This window comes from Eulemur rufifrons, chromosome 28 (assembly GCF_041146395.1).
Source record: "Eulemur rufifrons isolate Redbay chromosome 28, OSU_ERuf_1, whole genome shotgun sequence".
In the NCBI taxonomy this organism is placed as follows: Eukaryota; Metazoa; Chordata; class Mammalia; order Primates; family Lemuridae; genus Eulemur; species Eulemur rufifrons.
Window position 1 is genome coordinate 70,989,500 of NC_091010.1, and position 17,127 is coordinate 71,006,626.

General features: G+C 63.5%; 1 protein-coding gene across 1 annotated transcript in view; it reads right to left on the reverse strand.

Annotated features, from left to right (window-relative positions):
* Positions 1-3,797: 3,797 nt before the first annotated feature.
* CFAP46 (cilia and flagella associated protein 46) overlaps positions 3,798-17,127 on the reverse strand; it is a 99,479-nt gene continuing 86,149 nt past the window's right edge. The window contains exons 51-59 of the mRNA XM_069460240.1: positions 8,761-8,825; positions 8,630-8,690; positions 8,527-8,562; positions 8,222-8,324; positions 7,735-7,847; positions 5,837-5,918; positions 5,276-5,412; positions 5,106-5,186; positions 3,798-4,117 (exon numbers count right to left, since the gene is read on the reverse strand). Of these exons, the coding sequence (XP_069316341.1) occupies positions 3,993-4,117; positions 5,106-5,186; positions 5,276-5,412; positions 5,837-5,918; positions 7,735-7,847; positions 8,222-8,324; positions 8,527-8,562; positions 8,630-8,690; positions 8,761-8,825 (803 nt within the window). The 3' untranslated portion in view covers positions 3,798-3,992. The remainder of the gene's footprint in view (positions 4,118-5,105; positions 5,187-5,275; positions 5,413-5,836; positions 5,919-7,734; positions 7,848-8,221; positions 8,325-8,526; positions 8,563-8,629; positions 8,691-8,760; positions 8,826-17,127) is intronic.

Below are 17,127 nucleotides of genomic sequence, written 5' to 3' on the forward strand. Positions count from 1 at the left end.
TTGAAAATTGATTTCTCTGTTGGAAATGGGATAATTAAACTGGTTGTTTCTACCTTCATCATCGTCATAATAAAATGAGAGGACAGCAGGCTGTGCGAGGCGTGAGGCAATATCGTAAGCCGTAATGCAAGGAGCGTTAATTGAATACAAATGGCCTTCCCTGAAGTTGCTGAGTTATATTTCAGACATATGGGATAATGATGCCATTTAATCATTTTTACAAGATATAAAATTACTGGCTCCTCTAGGAAGATCATTAAGGAAAACAATTGTTCATAGCAATTGGAAATAGAGTTTTAATTATTTAATACAGAAATTAAACTATTAGAGACCAGTGTTAGATGAAGCAACTTAATAGAAATTTATATACAAGCGTCTGTGAACATTTTAGTTTGATTAACCCGCCTAATTCCTTAATCCAAACCCACCTGGAAGGTCCTCTTCAGCTGTGACTGAGTTCACAGCTCGGTGCCGGCGTTCCCGGGGCGGAAGGGGCGGCCGAGGCCTCCCGCGGGAGCCCCACCCGGGAATCCCAGGGGTGAGTCCAGCAGCCGCGACTGCAGGCAGGTGCGAGGCGCGGCCGTGGGCGCCCAGGCCCGGGAGTCTGGGGCCCGGCGCGGGGCGTGTGCCTGGTGATGCTGCTCTCAGGGTCCGAGGGCAGTGGTGCTCAGCGCCAGCTCAGTGCCCAGCCTCTTTCCTGCCCCCTCGGCCCTTTCCGGGGGCAGCTTTTGGAACAGTGGGTGCCGGACAGGTGGGGCCCTGTCCCCGGCCACCTGGCTCCTGGGCTCCTGCCCTGGGCCCAGGGTCCCTGGCCCAGTCTGCAGGGACGCCGGCCCGTCCTGCCGCCCCCACACCTGGGAGCAGCTGAAGGGCCAAGAGCCCGGACTTGGTCGCAGAGCCCACACTGGTGCCAGATACCGGCCGGGGGGCCTGCGCGAGGGCCAGGGAGGCCTGAACCAGGAATTACGGCTTAAAACTCTCACAGTGGAAAATCCTTCTCCGAGTTAAGTGCAAACACGGAGCTGCTGTGGACGCAGCGCAAGCCCGGCCCGGCGGGACCCGGGGAACCAGCGCCTTCGGTGCGGCCTGGGTGCGGCTGTGAGGGGCACGGTGTTTGCTCCTTTTGGTTACTTTGTTGCTATTTTCCAAATTTTCTATAATAAAACATATTATTTTAAGATGCTTATTTCAAAGATAAGGAAATTTTCAAGACGTAAATTAAGGAAATAAATGGACTCTTTAAACAAGGCGGCTGACAGGCACGAGCTGAGCACCTGGGATTGGGGACCAGGGCCGCGGAGACTCGCGGGGGGCGGCTGCCGGGGCTGGGGGGCCATAAGTAGCCCCCCACGCCCAGGCCGCCGGGTGGGCAGGGCCCCGGCCTCCAGGGGCCCCCGAGTGAGCCGTTCGTGGTCGTGGTCTGAAATCCCAGTGCTGGTCCCCCGCCGGGTTGCTGGGCGGTGACCGTCCCCAGCTGTGAGGGAAGCGTGGCTGCCCCTTCTCGCCCCGGCCCTGGCCGGGCGGCAGGGCGGACGCCCCCAGGAAGCCTCGTCCCCGGCCTGGCCTGCGGGTTCCCCTCACGCGGCCAGAGCTCCCAGCCTGCCCTGCCGCGGAGGGCGATCCAACATGCGAATCATCACCAATAAATTCCAAGTGATCTTTTTTCTTCTTATAGTTTTTAGGGTTACATAAATTTCACCTATGCAATTCTTTTATGCTTGAATATATTACAGAATGCCACTTCTGCTATGGGAGCTAATTGATAATGTGATTTGTTATGTTGCCGGGACATAATTCAGAAAGTTATTTTAAAGCCTTTGATGCATGGAACAGCACTCTCTGTTTAATATTTCTCACATGAGCAGACACAGTGTGAGGTAAAAAATGTGGTGCCGTGTGGATGAAATATCTCCAGAAGCTTTTATTCTTGTTGTTTGGGCGCGTGCCAACATCGTTCTAGAAGAAAGCCCATATTTCCAGTGCTGCTCTGATTTGAATTTATTTCCTGGACATTAGCCTTTTTTTTTTTTTTTTTTTTAACTGGAATAAGTATGTGTATATATTTGAAAAAGGAAAAATCAAACAAAAGGGAAGTTACACACAACCTTTTAATATTATGGAAAATGTGCATTTAAAATTTTTATGTCAAATTAATTATAGATTCACAGGAAGTTGCAAAACAGTGCAGAGGGTACCGTGTACCACCCACCCTCCCCGACGGTGACATGTGACACAGCTGAGGTCCCTGGCAAAGCCAGGGCTGACACTGGTGGCCACGTGTCCCAGGTGTGTGTGGGAGTGTCCGTGGGGGAGTGTGGTGGCCGTCACGTGCGCAGTCCGGACCCCCCACCACGTGTCCCTCGAGCCTCCCCGCCCGTCTCCCGGCAACGCTGATCTGAGTGTCCCTGGGGTCTTGCCCGTGGGCGCTCCCACAGCTGGCACTCGGCTCGGCCCTCGCGGCCCACCTGGTGGTGTCAAAGTCCCCACGTGGCGGCTGCCGAGTGGCGTTTCGCCCATGAACGTGGCACGTTTGCTGAGCCCACCCCAGGACACTTGCGAGGGTCCAGTATTCTGCTGTTGTGAACAAGGCTGCTGCGAACATTCCCGTGCACACGCGTGTGAGCGCGTCCCAGGGTGCAGGCGCTGGGCTGGGGTGGTTCAGGTCCAGACCGTTTTGCAGAGAGGCTGCGCCACTCCGCGCTCCCAGCAACACGCGAGAGGCCCAGTCTCCCCGCATTTGGTGTGACCTCTATCTCTGAAAGAAATTTAGCTGCTCTGCTAGGTATGTAGTGCGACGTCCTCACGGCATCAATGTTGTTGACTTTGGACCCTGTTTCGGCTCGTGTCCCGACTCCGGAGTCCTGGCCCCAGGATGCGACCCGCAGCAGGGCTGGCACCGCAGACCCCACACGCGGCTCTGGCCCACCCCACCCCGCCCCATCTGACACAGGGAGACCTGAGGTCGCGCTGCGCTGACAAGCAGCCCCGACAGCTTGTGGAGGCCGCCCGGTGGCGGGGCTGCCCCCTTGCCCTCAGGTTCGGGTCCTAGGCTGAGGGAACAGCCCGCCTTGGGCCCGCGCGGCGGGAAGGGACAGCAGCTGGGGGACGTGCATGGCTTGAAGCTTTGGCCCCTGGGGACCGTCCATCTTTGCATGCAGTGGCAGGGAGGGGACGTCTACAGGGAGGCTCCGTGGGCCCCTCGTGGACCAGCCACCGCCGACCACCCCCAGCCCATCTGGTCGGGTCGGGAGAAGTGTGTTCAGAAATTCCGAAAGATCATTCGGGAGACACGTCCACCCCGGGCGCAGCGGCCCCCAGAGAGCTGCAGCGCAGCCGTCTCCGCCAGAGGCCCACGCTGCTGGCTGGCGGACAGACCAGTGTCCGGAAGCCCCTTGTTCCGGACGCCCGGCTGGCCAGGACCCCACTCGCACGGCCACCTTGGGAAGTGCTGGCGTCTGTGGTCAGGGACTGCTGCCGCCAGGAGCCCCCGCCCAGCACCCCCGGTCCCAGAGACCACACCACGCAGACGTGTTTTTGTTGTTTACTTGAACACTCAACTCAAAAACAAACTTTTGGTCCTGACGGTTGTCCTAGGGGCAGCACGCTAGCGACCGGCGAGTGCTGTGAGGAGCCGCCCGCTGGGCGCCCAGGCGGGGGCCTCGTCCCCAGGGAACGGCACTGGCAGCCTCGCGGCAGGGGAGCCCACCCCACCCCACCCCAGCAGTGGCCGCGGCTCCGCCCCGACGGACCACAGGTGCACACAGGGCAGGGATGAGCTCTGGGTCCAGGCGGCCACGGGTCGGCCCTGCTGCCTGGCGCCCCCGCCTGCCCGCAGACCCCCGGGAGCAGGAGATGGGGCAGGTGGCTGCCCTGTGTGTGGCTGGGGGGCGGCCCTGGGGGGGCCGTGGGGTCCTCGGTGCAGAGCCAAGGCAGAGGGAAGCGCTGAGGCAGGGGCCCTCGGAGACAGTCCAGACGCCGCCATCCGCCACCTGCTACCCGATGGCTTGGTTTGGCAGCCCATAGAGGACCAAGTTGAGGGCAGCGGGGAGCAGTTCAGACCTCCTGGGCTGCGGCAGGCGGAGCGAGGGCCTGTCCCGCGAGGTGTGCAGAGCCTCGTCTGTGGAGAGCAGGACGTGGCAGGTGAGGCCGACGCCCACTGGGCACAGCTGTCGGCCCCCAGGACCTGCAGCCCGAGCAGGGGCCGAGGGGCCGACGCTGCGGCCCCCCCAGGTGGAGCCACTACCTCCTCACTCACTCGGTCACTCAGTCACTCTATGAGCATTTACTATTATTTGGACAGCACACCCCAGGCCCTGTGGACCACGTGATTTTCGAATGGTAAACTCCTTTGGAGTCGTGTATAGGAGATTTCATCGTTTTGAGTCATCCTGGTGTAACCCTGTCTTAGTTATGGAAGATTATTCCTTCAGTGCTTTGCTCAGTGCCGCTCCTCAGTGTCTTGCTTGCTGTTTCTCAGCAGCGTCCCCGTGTGACACGTACCTGCAGCTTCCCTGTCACCCCTGTTGGCACACTCACGTTCAGGCTCGTGGGCTCTGAAGGTTGAGCGTGACAGGTCATGCCCTGTGTCCCTGCCCGGGCTCTCCCCGAGGGACGGAGGACAGAGACCGGCAGGCCGATCGCTGACCCCAGCTTGGGGTTCACTTCCAGGCGTGTTCTTTCCTGGGCTGGGATTACTGGCCACGTCCAGGGTGACCTGCTGGTGCTGTGGCCTGCAGGCCACCCAGCCCCGGTGGCCAACGCAGCCACGAGGCCTTGCTCTGGGAGGAGGGGTTTTCCCATCTGTTCCCGGAGAGCGGAGCTTTTGGAATCTGGAATTTGTGAGTTCTAACGCCTGGAGTGTCTCCCTAAGCAGGGCTGGCGCCGGGTCCCCCACGGCCGTTACCGCAGAGGCTGCGCTTGTGGCGTCCCCGTCCGTCAGCGTGTTCACACGCCGGGGCTGCGCAGCAACGGGGCGGGGGGCTTCCGGGCGGGGACACGCTCACCCTCTTCCTGGCTCTTATCGCCTCAGAGCCCCGGTTTCCTCGGTGGGAGGAGGGGCGCCCTGTGCCTGCGGGGCTGTGTGGGGCCAGCCGGCCTCGCCTTACCTCGGCTAACCGCTTCGTCGCCTCCCGTCTTCTGCAGCAGGCGGACCACAGCCCCGACCGACTTGCCGAACATTAGCAGATCTGGGGACGGAACGTCCCCTCAGGCAGCCGCGGCGCCTGCGAGGGCTCCCCCCGAGGGCGCAGGGCAGGTGGGCGCGGCGCCCACTCACTCTCCCACAGGACGCTGGCCCGCCAGGCGTTGTCCTGCAGCCGCGTGGGCCACTGGTTTGCCACGATGCTCCGGACTCCCACCAGGCTCAGGAGGATGGCCGTCTCGATGGGCGCCTCCAAGGACAGCTGGGACGGGCTGTGAGGACGCGGCTCCTGCGGGCTGGCGCTAGGACCGAGCCTCCCCGCCCTCCCCGTCCACAGCCCGCTGCGCCCGCGGTTGGAACGCATGTGCGCACTGACAGCTCCCGCGTCAAATGCCGTTGACAAGAGATGGCATTTCAGAGAGCTGCCAGATCCTTCCGGGCACTCCCAGCCCCGGGGAAGAGGCCCCGCGCAGCGTGTGACGGGGTCTCTGGAGCAGGTGCCGCCCAGCAACCCGGGCAGGACCCGGCTCTGAGCTCCAGCCAAGCGGGGCCTCCCAAGCTGCGGCAGCCCCTCCACCCGCCCGAGCACAGCCCCTCCCCGGGCAGCGCCTCCTGGGGGTTCAGGGCGACCGTCCCTCCCGCCCCGCCCTCGCCACAGGACCACGCCCATGGCTCACGCGCCGCCACCCCCGGCACCTCTTGTTCTCCGAGCTCTCCACGTGCCGCCGCAGGCTGTCATGGGACCGCGTCATGTCCAGCAGGACCAGCAGGCGGCAGTCTGCGTGCGGCACACGGGAGGGCCGGCTCAGCAGCTGCGACCGGCGGGCGGGGCCGGCCTGCGCACCTGGGCTCGGTGGGTGGAGCCTTGTGGCCACCGAGTGCCTCCGACCCACGAGCCACACGTGGACACGTGGGCCTGACCGCTGCGGGAGCCCCCGCCCTCACAGCCTCCTGCACACCACAGGGCCCCCCGCGGCCCCTCCTGCGGCTCCCCCTGCCCAGCTGAGGGGCCTCGGCTCCCCCATCATGCCTGGAAGCTTCCAGCGCTCCGCACTGATGGGGTGTTTGAGGCTGCCCCAGTCCCTGGAGAGAGGCCCCAGCTGTGGCCTCCACCTGCCGTGTTTAGGGGCGTGGCTGAGCTGCCACAGCGGGGCGGCTGGAGGACCCGTGCTCTGGACGCTCCGTGTGCAGGGCAGGCGCAGGGAGGCCACGCGTCCCAGGGTGCCTCATGCAGGAGGTCCCTGGGGTGCAGGACGGTCCCGGCACACAGGGAAGGGGGGGCCGCCCTGGCCAGCTGCGCCCCCGGAACAGGTGCCAGTGTCCAAATGCGCCTGGGCGGACTGTCTGCCACGAGCGCGGCAAATGCAGGGGGCTGCCACTGCCCCGCCTGGCTGAGGACGGGCTTCGGGGGCTGGTCCCACAGACAGCGTGTCCGGCTGTGCAGGGGCAAGGCCGGGGGGCCGTAGCCGGGCACCCTGGCGAGGCCTCCCCATGCGCGCTGCCTCGTGAGTTCGCAATGTCTGCTGCTTCGCTCACCGTCGTGCTTGGAATCAAACTTCCCAACAAGCCCGCCTCCAACTGCGCCTGGGCGAGGGGGCCCGGGCGACATGCTTACCCCTGTGCAGGCCTCGGGCCAGCAGCGGCCGGGAAGGAGACCTGGGCTCCAGGACAGTGGGGGACATGGCGCCCTGACCACAGAGACGCGCATCCACACGCTTGCTGGGCTGCCCCCGACGGGCCACACACCCCACAAGGAGGGACGTTCTCCAGGGCCCCCCGCAAAGGCCCAGCCAGCTGAGCACGGCACCGGCCGCCCGGCACCCGCCCAGGAGAAAGCCAGCAGGGCCACCGGGCGTCCACACGGGCTGTCCCGGGGGCACAGACACCCCGTGGTCTGCGGCCGTGGGTGCTGAGACAGGAGGGGCAGCCTTCCTGGAGGCGGAACACCACTGCCGCCCGACAGCTCGCCCGTGGCGGGGTCTGAGCGCCCTGCGCCTGCTGTCCCGGGGCGCCTGCTGTCTGCACCGGCCGCCTCCTGGGCCTGGGGACGTGTGTGAGTGGGACACGCAGGACACTGTGTTGCTGCTCGTGCCACGCCCCCTCCTGCCAAAGCCCACGCGTCCTCGGGCTGGCTGGGCTGTGGCTGTCCCGGGCCATGGCGGGGGCACCTGGCAGCCTCCGCCACCCTCAGTGGACGGTAAACGGGAAGGCAAGGCCACGAGAGCCCACATTTAGACTACAACGACTCTGTGAGGAGGGGCCACATTTCTAGCATGTTCTAGAAAAGCCCTGGCCTCCAAAGGCCCCGCCCTGGAGGGGTGACCGGGCAGGGTCTGAACTGGGGTCTCTGCGAGACAAGACGGGAGGGGCCGAAGCTGTGGCTGCCGCATGTGTCCGTCTGCAGACTCCGGTGTGGCCGGAGGGGCCAGGGGCTGGGCAGGGCGGGGCGGCCGTGCCCGGCCGGAGCATCCCAGGCCCTCCGGTCCCTCCCCCAGGTGCCGGTGGCCCTGCTCTGTCCTCGTGCGGAATCTCCTTGTGCCCACGGGTCCTGGTGGAGGGGGCTTTGGGGAAGGGGTGCTGAGGGCCCGTCTCACCTTGTAAGTTCATGGCGACCAATCTTTCCACGACTATGTGGGACAGGAAGTTCTCCATCCCGTAGAAGAAGAAGCCACTGCAGCTGCCCAGGGCCTGCTCCCACTGCGCCTGGCTGCGCAGACGGGAGGGACGCGGGCGGGCGGGCGCCACCGTCGGCCTGACCGCACCCGGGACCAGATCTGTCCCCGTGCCCCCCCCTACACCTGCCCCTGCACGCCGCCCCAGTCGTCCACACTGAGGGCAAGGACGCATGTGGGTCCCTGTGGCGCGGAGCCAGCGCCCTCTGCCCCCACAGCAGTCTGGGGCTTCGGGGCTCAGACCCTGCGGGAGCCCAGGCCCCCTGGGGGTGCACCCTGCGCTGGGCCTCGTGCCGGTGCCTGACCAGGCCCAGGTGCAGACCCGGCTGGAGACAGCGGCTGGCTGCACCCTGTGGTGCCCCGAGACCCACCCGTCCTGGGACTGGCTCCCGGGAACCCAGATCCAAACCTGGGAAAGTGACTGGTCCCCAGATGTCCCACCCATCGCGCAGTGAACGTGTCTCGGAATCGTTCCAAAATTTCCCGCGTGACGGAGACAGGAGCCAGCGTTTCTGCGAGAAGAGGGTGGGGCTGGGTCCCGGCCTCGCGCCCGGCAGCAGGCGGGAACGGCGCCCCTCCCCTCCGCGGTGGAAAACCCGGCAAACGGCAGTGTCCGAAGCAGCGAAGGGCCGGCTCGGGTTCAGATTCGAGGCCCAGAGAGGGGCACCAGGCCCTGGGTCGTGGGTGGGCCGGCGGCCTGCGGCGAGCGCCCACCTGGGCCCCGGGCCTCCTCGTGGGGGTCCACGACGACTGCGCTTCCGTCAAGGAGGAACAGCAGCAAGGCTGGCTCGGGCCACCGGGGCCTGTCAAAGGATACACTTGATGTTGTCCACGTCCACGACGACGCAGTCGGCGGGGATCGTCCGGCGGATGCTGCCCTGCAACGGCACGGTGTCACCGGCTGTCCCGCGTCCCCGGCCCGGCCCTCGCGAGCTGCCCCTGCCCCACCTTCTTCCCCTTCCTGGTGAGGCTTCTCCTCTTAGATTCGCGGCCCTCCTTCCTCGTGCCGCCGTCTGTGGGGACAGGACACGGGCGCAACAGTGTGAAGGTGCCAAACGCTGCGGAACCGTTCACTTTAAGATGGTTAATTTTATGTTGCGTGAATTTCACCTCGATAAAAATATACGTAGTGAGAACAATTTAACTTTTGTAAAGTTGAAATGGCAATAACTTCTCAAACATGGAGGCCCTTGGGGCGGGAAAGGCCCATCTCCACCGGCTCCCAGGCCCCCAGCTGCCCATTCACACACCCCGCTGGGCACTCACCAGTGTGCCCGCAGTGGCTGGGCTCTGCGCCAGGGCCGTCTGCACGGGACGGACAACCTGTCCCCTCCCCACACGGAACCGTGGCTAGGGGCGTGTGGATTCTGTGGGAGGTTCTGTGTGGGCAGCGCACGCCAAGAGCAATGACAGTTTTCCTCCTTTCTCCCACCCTCGTCCCTTTCGCTGCTCCCCCGTGACGGCCCGGCAGACGGCAGGTGCAGGTGCCGGGGGGCCCTGCCTGCCCCGATACAGGGGACGCGGACGCTTGCTCTAGGTTTTGGCGGATCCTTTATCAGGACGGGAGATTCCTCTGTTCCTGGTTCACTAAGAAAGGTTATTCTGAACGTGAGCGTTTTAGCAAGTGCTGTTACTCTGCACCGAGCCAGAGGCTCACGCCTTTGTCCTTTCACCCCTGACCCCGCAGGGCTTTAGGGCTACAGGGTGACGGAAGGCTCTTTCTTTCTTGCTCGTGCTGCCCTCGAGCAGCCAGTCAGGCCTGCGGAAGGACGGGGGCGTGTTTTTTTCCTGGGCTAGTCAAGAGTCGGGCTGACGCGATCTGTGTCGTGAGAGTTTGGTAGAATTCAGCGGGAAAACTGCAAAACCGACGCGTTCTCCGTGGGAAGACTCGCTTCTGTGATGCTCCTTCGCCACCGGCTGCCAGACTGTCCGGGTTTTCTTTCCTTCTTGAGTCCGGAAGTGTTTTTTTCTTGTGCTTTGCACATTTTGCGCACGATTTTAAATATATCAATGCGAAGTTGTCCGGAATAGTCTATTTAAACCTCAGGGACATCTTTAGAGTTTGTATCTCTTTTTATTCCTGACATTGCTTATTTGTGCCTCATTAATTTTTTTTGACCATTATGACAAAACTGTGTCTGTTTTATGAGTTTTCTTTGCAACCAACCAGTTTCGTCCCTGCCGGCCTCCTCTGTGCCCTCCCTTGCCTGCCTTTGGGATTAATCTGCCTTCTCGCTCTAACTTCTTCAGTTGGGCGCTGAGCTCATGCGTTAGAATTCTAGCCCTTTTCCTTTCCTGACATGAACATTTAAAGCTAAAATTCCCTGCTAGATCCTGCTTTGGTTACATCCACCGGTTTTTGACATTTCCATGATCGTGTCCCCCGAATTCCGTAATTTCGCTTAGCAATGTGTCACAGTGTTTACTGTATAAGTCTTGCACATTTTGGTTAAATCTACCCTAAGTATTTACTATTTTGACCCTATTGTAAAGGGTGGTGTTTAAATTTCTGATTATTAGTAGTATGTACAAATAGAGTTTGGACCCTACCACCTGCTAAACTCACTCGCGGTGGCTTTTTTGGATAAGATCACGTTTCCACATGGACGAACACGCCACCTGCACACGCAGACGACTCTAGTCCTTGGTCTCCAGTCTGGGTGCGTGTGGTTTCCGCTCCTTGCCGTGCTGCCCTGGCTGGAGGGGGGTGGCGGGAGGGCCCTGCTGGCCGTTGGCCTTGGCGGAAAGCCCTCAGCGTCCCCCGCCACGGCGTGCTCAGGGTGCCGTCTGCGGGGGCCCCGTACCGGACTGAGGACGTCTCCTCTTCCTAGTTTGCTGGGAGTTGTGACCAGAAGTGAACGTTGCATGTTGTCCAATGCTTTCCTGCATCCGTCGGAATCATCAGAGTGTTTACTTTTTAGTCTGTTAATATGGCGAATGACATTGGTAGATTCCTTGAATGTTAAACTACGCTGTATTCCTGGGCATGATAGAAATCCCTTTCACTATATTGTTTTAGAGGATTTACTAAAATTTTGTTTAAAATGTCTGTTTGCATCTATATTCGTGAGGAATGGGGTCTGGATTCCTTTTTCTCCTAATGCCTTTTTCTGCTTGTGGTATCAGGATAACGCCGGCCTCACAGAATGAGCTAGAAAGTCTTTCCTCCTCGGTTTCCGTGAGAGGGGGTGTGTGGAAGCCGCCCAGGTGTGGACGCTTTGCTCTGGGAAGATTTCAAACTAAACTTGTGTGTCTTCAATAGGCACAGGACTGTCCAGGTCACTCTTCTTGGCTGAGCTTCGGTAGTTTATGTTTTCAAGGAATCTTTCCATCTCATCTAAGTTGTCAAATTTATTGGCATAAAATTATTCATAATATTTGCTTATCTGTATTATCGCTGGAATCTGAAGTGATGCCGCCTCTATCCCTATTGATGCTGATAATCTGTCTTCTGTTTCTTGTCCTGATCAGTGTGACTAAAGGTTATTTCAGTTTATTGACTTTCTCCAGGAACTTCTTTTTTGTTCCATTTTTTTCTATTGTTTTTCTGTTTCCTGTTTCATTGATTTTTATTCTTATTTTTATCATAATCTTTATTTTGCTTATCTGGGTTTAATTTGCTCTTTTTCTAATGTCTGAGGATAGAAACACTCGTCACTGATCCCAGGACATTTTCCTTGCTGGTGTGTGTGCCCCTCCCTGCCGGGGTGTGTGCTCACTGTCACCGTGTCCCCCTCTCTGCCGGGGTGTGTGCTCACTGTCACCGTGTCCCCCTCCCTGCCGGGGTGTGTGCTCACTGTCACCGTGTCCCCTCTCTGCCGGGGTGTGTGCTCACTGTCACCGTGTCCCCTCCCTGCCGGGGTGTGTGCTCACTGTCACCGTGTCCCCCTCCCTGCCGGGGTGTGTGCTCACTGCCACCGTGTCCCCCTCTCTGCCGGGGTCTGTGCTCACTGTCACCGTGTCCCCCTCCCTGCCGGGGTGTGTGCTCACTGTCACCGTGTCCCCTCTCTGCCGGGGTGTGTGCTCACTGTCACCGTGTCCCCTCCCTGCCGGGGTGTGTGCTCACTGTCACCGTGTCCCCCTCCCTGCCGGGGTGTGTGCTCACTGTCACCGTGTCCCCCTCCCTGCCGGGGTGTGTGCTCACTGTCACCGTGTCCCCTCCCTGCCGGGGTCTGTGCTCACTGCCACCGTGTCCCCCTCCCTGCCGGGGTGTGTGCTCACTGTCACTGTGTCCCCCTCCCTGCCGGGGTGTGTGCTCACTGTCACCGTGTCCCCCTCCCTGCCGGGGTCTGTGCTCACTGTCACCGTGTCCCCCTCCCTGCCGGGGTGTGTGCTCACTGTCACCGTGTCCCCCTCCCTGCCGGGGTGTGTGCTCACTGCCACCGTGTCCCCTCCCTGCCGGGGTGTGTGTTCACTGCCACCGTGTCCCCTCTCTGCCGGGGTGTGTGCTCACTGCCACCGTGTCCCCTCCCTGCCGGGGTGTGTGCTCACTGTCACCGTGTCCCCCTCCCTGCCGGGGTGTGTGCTCACTGTCACCGTGTCCCCTCCCTGCCGGGGTGTGTGCTCACTGTCACCGTGTCCCCCTCCCTGCCGGGGTGTGTGCTCACTGTCACCGTGTCCCCCTCCCTGCCGGGCTGTGTGCTCACTGTCACCGTGTCCCCCTCCCTGCCGGGGTCTGTGCTCACTGCCACCGTGTCCCCCTCTCTGCCGGGGTGTGTGCTCACTGTCACCGTGTCCCCTCCCTGCCGGGGTGTGTGCTCACTGTCACCGTGTCCCCCTCCCTGCCGGGGTGTGTGCTCACTGTCACCGTGTCCCCCTCCCTGCCGGGCTGTGTGCTCACTGTCACCGTGTCCCCCTCCCTGCCGGGCTGTGTGCTCACTGTCACCGTGTCCCCCTCCCTGCCGGGCTGTGTGCTCACTGCCACCGTGTCCCCTCCCTGCCGGGGTGTGTGCTCACTGTCACCGTGTCCCCCTCCCTGCCGGGGTCTGTGCTCACTGTCACCGTGTCCCCCTCCCTGCCGGGGTGTGTGCTCACTGTCACCGTGTCCCCTCTCTGCCGGGGTGTGTGCTCACTGTCACCGTGTCCCCTCCCTGCCGGGGTGTGTGCTCACTGTCACCGTGTCCCCCTCCCTGCCGGGGTGTGTGCTCACTGTCACCGTGTCCCCCTCCCTGCCGGGCTGTGTGCTCACTGTCACCGTGTCCCCTCTCTGCCGGGGTGTGTGCTCACTGCCACCGTGTCCCCCTCCCTGCCGGGCTGTGTGCTCACTGTCACCGTGTCCCCTCTCTGCCGGGGTGTGTGCTCACTGTCACCGTGTCCCCCTCCCTGCCGGGCTGTGTGCTCACTGTCACCGTGTCCCCCTCCCTGCCGGGCTGTGTGCTCACTGTCACCGTGTCCCCTCTCTGCCGGGGTCTGTGCTCACTGCCACCGTGTCCCCCTCCCTGCCGGGGTGTGTGCTCACTGTCACCGTGTCCCCCTCCCTGCCGGGGTGTGTGCTCACTGTCACCGTGTCCCCCTCCCTGCCGGGGTGTGTGCTCACTGTCACCGTGTCCCCCTCCCTGCCGGGCTGTGTGCTCACTGTCACCGTGTCCCCCTCCCTGCCGGGCTGTGTGCTCACTGTCACCGTGTCCCCCTCCCTGCCGGGCTGTGTGCTCACTGTCACCGTGTCCCCCTCCCTGCCGGGCTGTGTGCTCACTGTCACCGTGTCCCCCTCCCTGCCGGGCTGTGTGCTCACTGTCACCGTGTCCCCTCTCTGCCGGGGTCTGTGCTCACTGCCACCGTGTCCCCCTCCCTGCCGGGGTGTGTGCTCACTGCCACCGTGTCCCTCTCCCTGCCGGGGTGTGTGCTCACTGTCACCGTGTCCCCCTCCCTGCCGGGGTGTGTGCTCACTGTCACCGTGTCCCCCTCCCTGCCGGGGTGTGTGCTCACTGTCACCGTGTCCCCCTCCCTGCCGGGGTGTGTGCTCACTGTCACCGTGTCCCCCTCCCTGCCGGGCTGTGTGCTCACTGTCACCGTGTCCCCCTCCCTGCCGGGCTGTGTGCTCACTGTCACCGTGTCCCCCTCCCTGCCGGGCTGTGTGCTCACTGTCACCGTGTCCCCTCTCTGCCGGGGTCTGTGCTCACTGCCACCGTGTCCCCCTCCCTGCCGGGGTGTGTGCTCACTGCCACCGTGTCCCCCTCCCTGCCGGGGTGTGTGCTCACTGTCACCGTGTCCCCCTCCCTGCCGGGGTGTGTGCTCACTGTCACCGTGTCCCCCTCCCTGCCGGGGTGTGTGCTCACTGTCACCGTGTCCCCCTCTCTGCCGGGGTGTGTGCTCACTGTCACCGTGTCCCCCTCCCTGCCGGGGTGTGTGCTCACTGCCACCGTGTCCCCCTCCCTGCCGGGGTGTGTGCTCACTGTCACCGTGTCCCCCTCCCTGCCGGGGTGTGTGCTCACTGTCACCGTGTCCCCCTCTCTGCCGGGGTCTGTGCTCACTGTCACCGTGTCCCCCTCCCTGCCGGGGCGTGTGCTCACTGCCACCGTGTCCCCCTCTCTGCCGGGGTGTGTGCTCACTGTCACCGTGTCCCCTCTCTGCCGGGGTGTGTGCTCACTGTCACCGTGTCCCCCTCCCTGCCGGGGTGTGTGCTCACTGCCACCGTGTCCCCCTCCCTGCCGGGCTGTGTGCTCACTGTCACCGTGTCCCCCTCCCTGCCGGGCTGTGTGCTCACTGTCACCGTGTCCCCTCCCTGCCGGGGTGTGTGCTCACTGTCACCGTGTCCCCTCCCTGCCGGGGTGTGTGCTCACTGTCACCGTGTCCCCTCCCTGCCGGGGTGTGTGCTCACTGTCACCGTGTCCCCCTCCCTGCCGGGCTGTGTGCTCACTGTCACCGTGTCCCCTCCCTGCCGGGCTGTGTGCTCACTGTCACCGTGTCCCCTCCCTGCCGGGGTGTGTGCTCACTGTCACCGTGTCCCCTCCCTGCCGGGGTGTGTGCTCACTGTCACCGTGTCCCCTCCCTGCCGGGGTGTGTGCTCACTGTCACCGTGTCCCCTCTCTGCCGGGGTGTGTGCTCACTGTCACCGTGTCCCCCTCCCTGCCGGGGCGTGTGCTCACTGCCACCGTGTCCCCCTCCCTGCCGGGGTGTGTGCTCACTGTCACCGTGTCCCCTCCCTGCCGGGGTGTGTGCTCACTGTCACCGTGTCCCCCTCCCTGCCGGGGTCTGTGCTCACTGTCACCGTGTCCCCCTCCCTGCCGGGGTGTGTGCTCACTGTCACCGTGTCCCCTCTCTGCCGGGGTGTGTGCTCACTGTCACCGTGTCCCCTCTCTGCCGGGGTCTGTGCTCACTGTCACCGTGTCCCCCTCCCTGCCGGGGCGTGTGCTCACTGCCACCGTGTCCCCCTCTCTGCCGGGGTGTGTGCTCACTGCCACCGTGTCCCCCTCCCTGCCGGGGTGTGTGCTCACTGTCACCGTGTCCCCTCCCTGCCGGGGTGTGTGCTCACTGTCACCGTGTCCCCCTCCCTGCCGGGGTCTGTGCTCACTGCCACCGTGTCCCCCTCCCTGCCGGGGTGTGTGCTCACTGTCACCGTGTCCCCTCCCTGCCGGGGTGTGTGCTCACTGTCACCGTGTCCCCCTCCCTGCCGGGGTCTGTGCTCACTGTCACCGTGTCCCCCTCCCTGCCGGGGTGTGTGCTCACTGTCACCGTGTCCCCTCTCTGCCGGGGTGTGTGCTCACTGTCACCGTGTCCCCTCTCTGCCGGGGTCTGTGCTCACTGTCACCGTGTCCCCCTCCCTGCCGGGGTGTGTGCTCACTGCCACCGTGTCCCCCTCCCTGCCGGGGTGTGTGCTCACTGTCACCGTGTCCCCCTCTCTGCCGGGGTGTGTGCTCACTGCCACCGTGTCCCCCTCTCTGCCGGGGTGTGTGCTCACTGCCACCGTGTCCCCCTCCCTGCCGGGGTGTGTGCTCACTGTCACCGTGTCCCCCTCTCTGCCGGGGTCTGTGCTCACTGCCACCGTGTCCCCCTCCCTGCCGGGGTGTGTGCTCACTGTCACCGTGTCCCCCTCTCTGCCGGGGTCTGTGCTCACTGTCACCGTGTCCCCCTCCCTGCCGGGGCGTGTGCTCACTGCCACCGTGTCCCCCTCTCTGCCGGGGTGTGTGCTCACTGTCACCGTGTCCCCTCTCTGCCGGGGTGTGTGCTCACTGTCACCGTGTCCCCCTCCCTGCCGGGGTGTGTGCTCACTGCCACCGTGTCCCCCTCCCTGCCGGGGTGTGTGCTCACTGTCACCGTGTCCCCCTCCCTGCCGGGGTGTGTGCTCACTGCCACCGTGTCCCCTCTCTGCCGGGGTCTGTGCTCACTGCCACCGTGTCCCCCTCCCTGCCGGGGTGTGTGCTCACTGCCACCGTGTCCCCCTCCCTGCCGGGGTGTGTGCTCACTGTCACCGTGTCCCCCTCTCTGCCGGGGTGTGTGCTCACTGTCACCGTGTCCCCTCTCTGCCGGGGTGTGTGCTCACTGTCACCGTGTCCCCCTCCCTGCCGGGGTCTGTGCTCACTGCCACCGTGTCCCCCTCCCTGCCGGGGTGTGTGCTCACTGCCACCGTGTCCCCCTCCCTGCCGGGGTGTGTGCTCACTGCCACCGTGTCCCCTCTCTGCCGGGGTGTGTGCTCACTGCCACCGTGTCCCCTCCCTGCCGGGGTCTGTGCTCACTGTCACCGTGTCCCCTCTCTGCCGGGGTGTGTGCTCACTGTCACCGTGTCCCCCTCCCTGCCGGGGTGTGTGCTCACTGCCACCGTGTCCCCTCTCTGCCGGGGTGTGTGCTCACTGTCACCGTGTCCCCCTCCCTGCCGGGGTGTGTGCTCACTGTCACCGTGTCCCCTCTCTGCCGGGGTGTGTGCTCACTGCCACCGTGTCCCCCTCCCTGCCGGGCTGTGTGCTCACTGCCACCGTGTCCCCCTCCCTGCCGGGGTGTGTGCTCACTGCCACCGTGTCCCCTCTCTGCCGGGGTGTGTGCTCACTGCCACCGTGTCCCCTCTCTGCCGGGGTGTGTGCTCACTGTCACCGTGTCCCCCTCCCTGCCGGGGTGTGTGCTCACTGCCACCGTGTCCCCTCTCTGCCGGGGTGTGTGCTCACTGCCACCGTGTCCCCTCTCTGCCGGGGTGTGTGCTCACTGTCACCGTGTCCCCCTCCCTGCCGGGGTGTGTGCTCACTGCCACCGTGTCCCCTCTCTGCCGGGGTGTGTGCTCACTGCCACCGTGTCCCCCTCCCTGCCGGGCTGTGTGCTCACTGTCACCGTGTCCCCCTCCCTGCCGGGGTGTGTGCTCACTGTCACCGTGTCCCCTCTCTGCCGGGG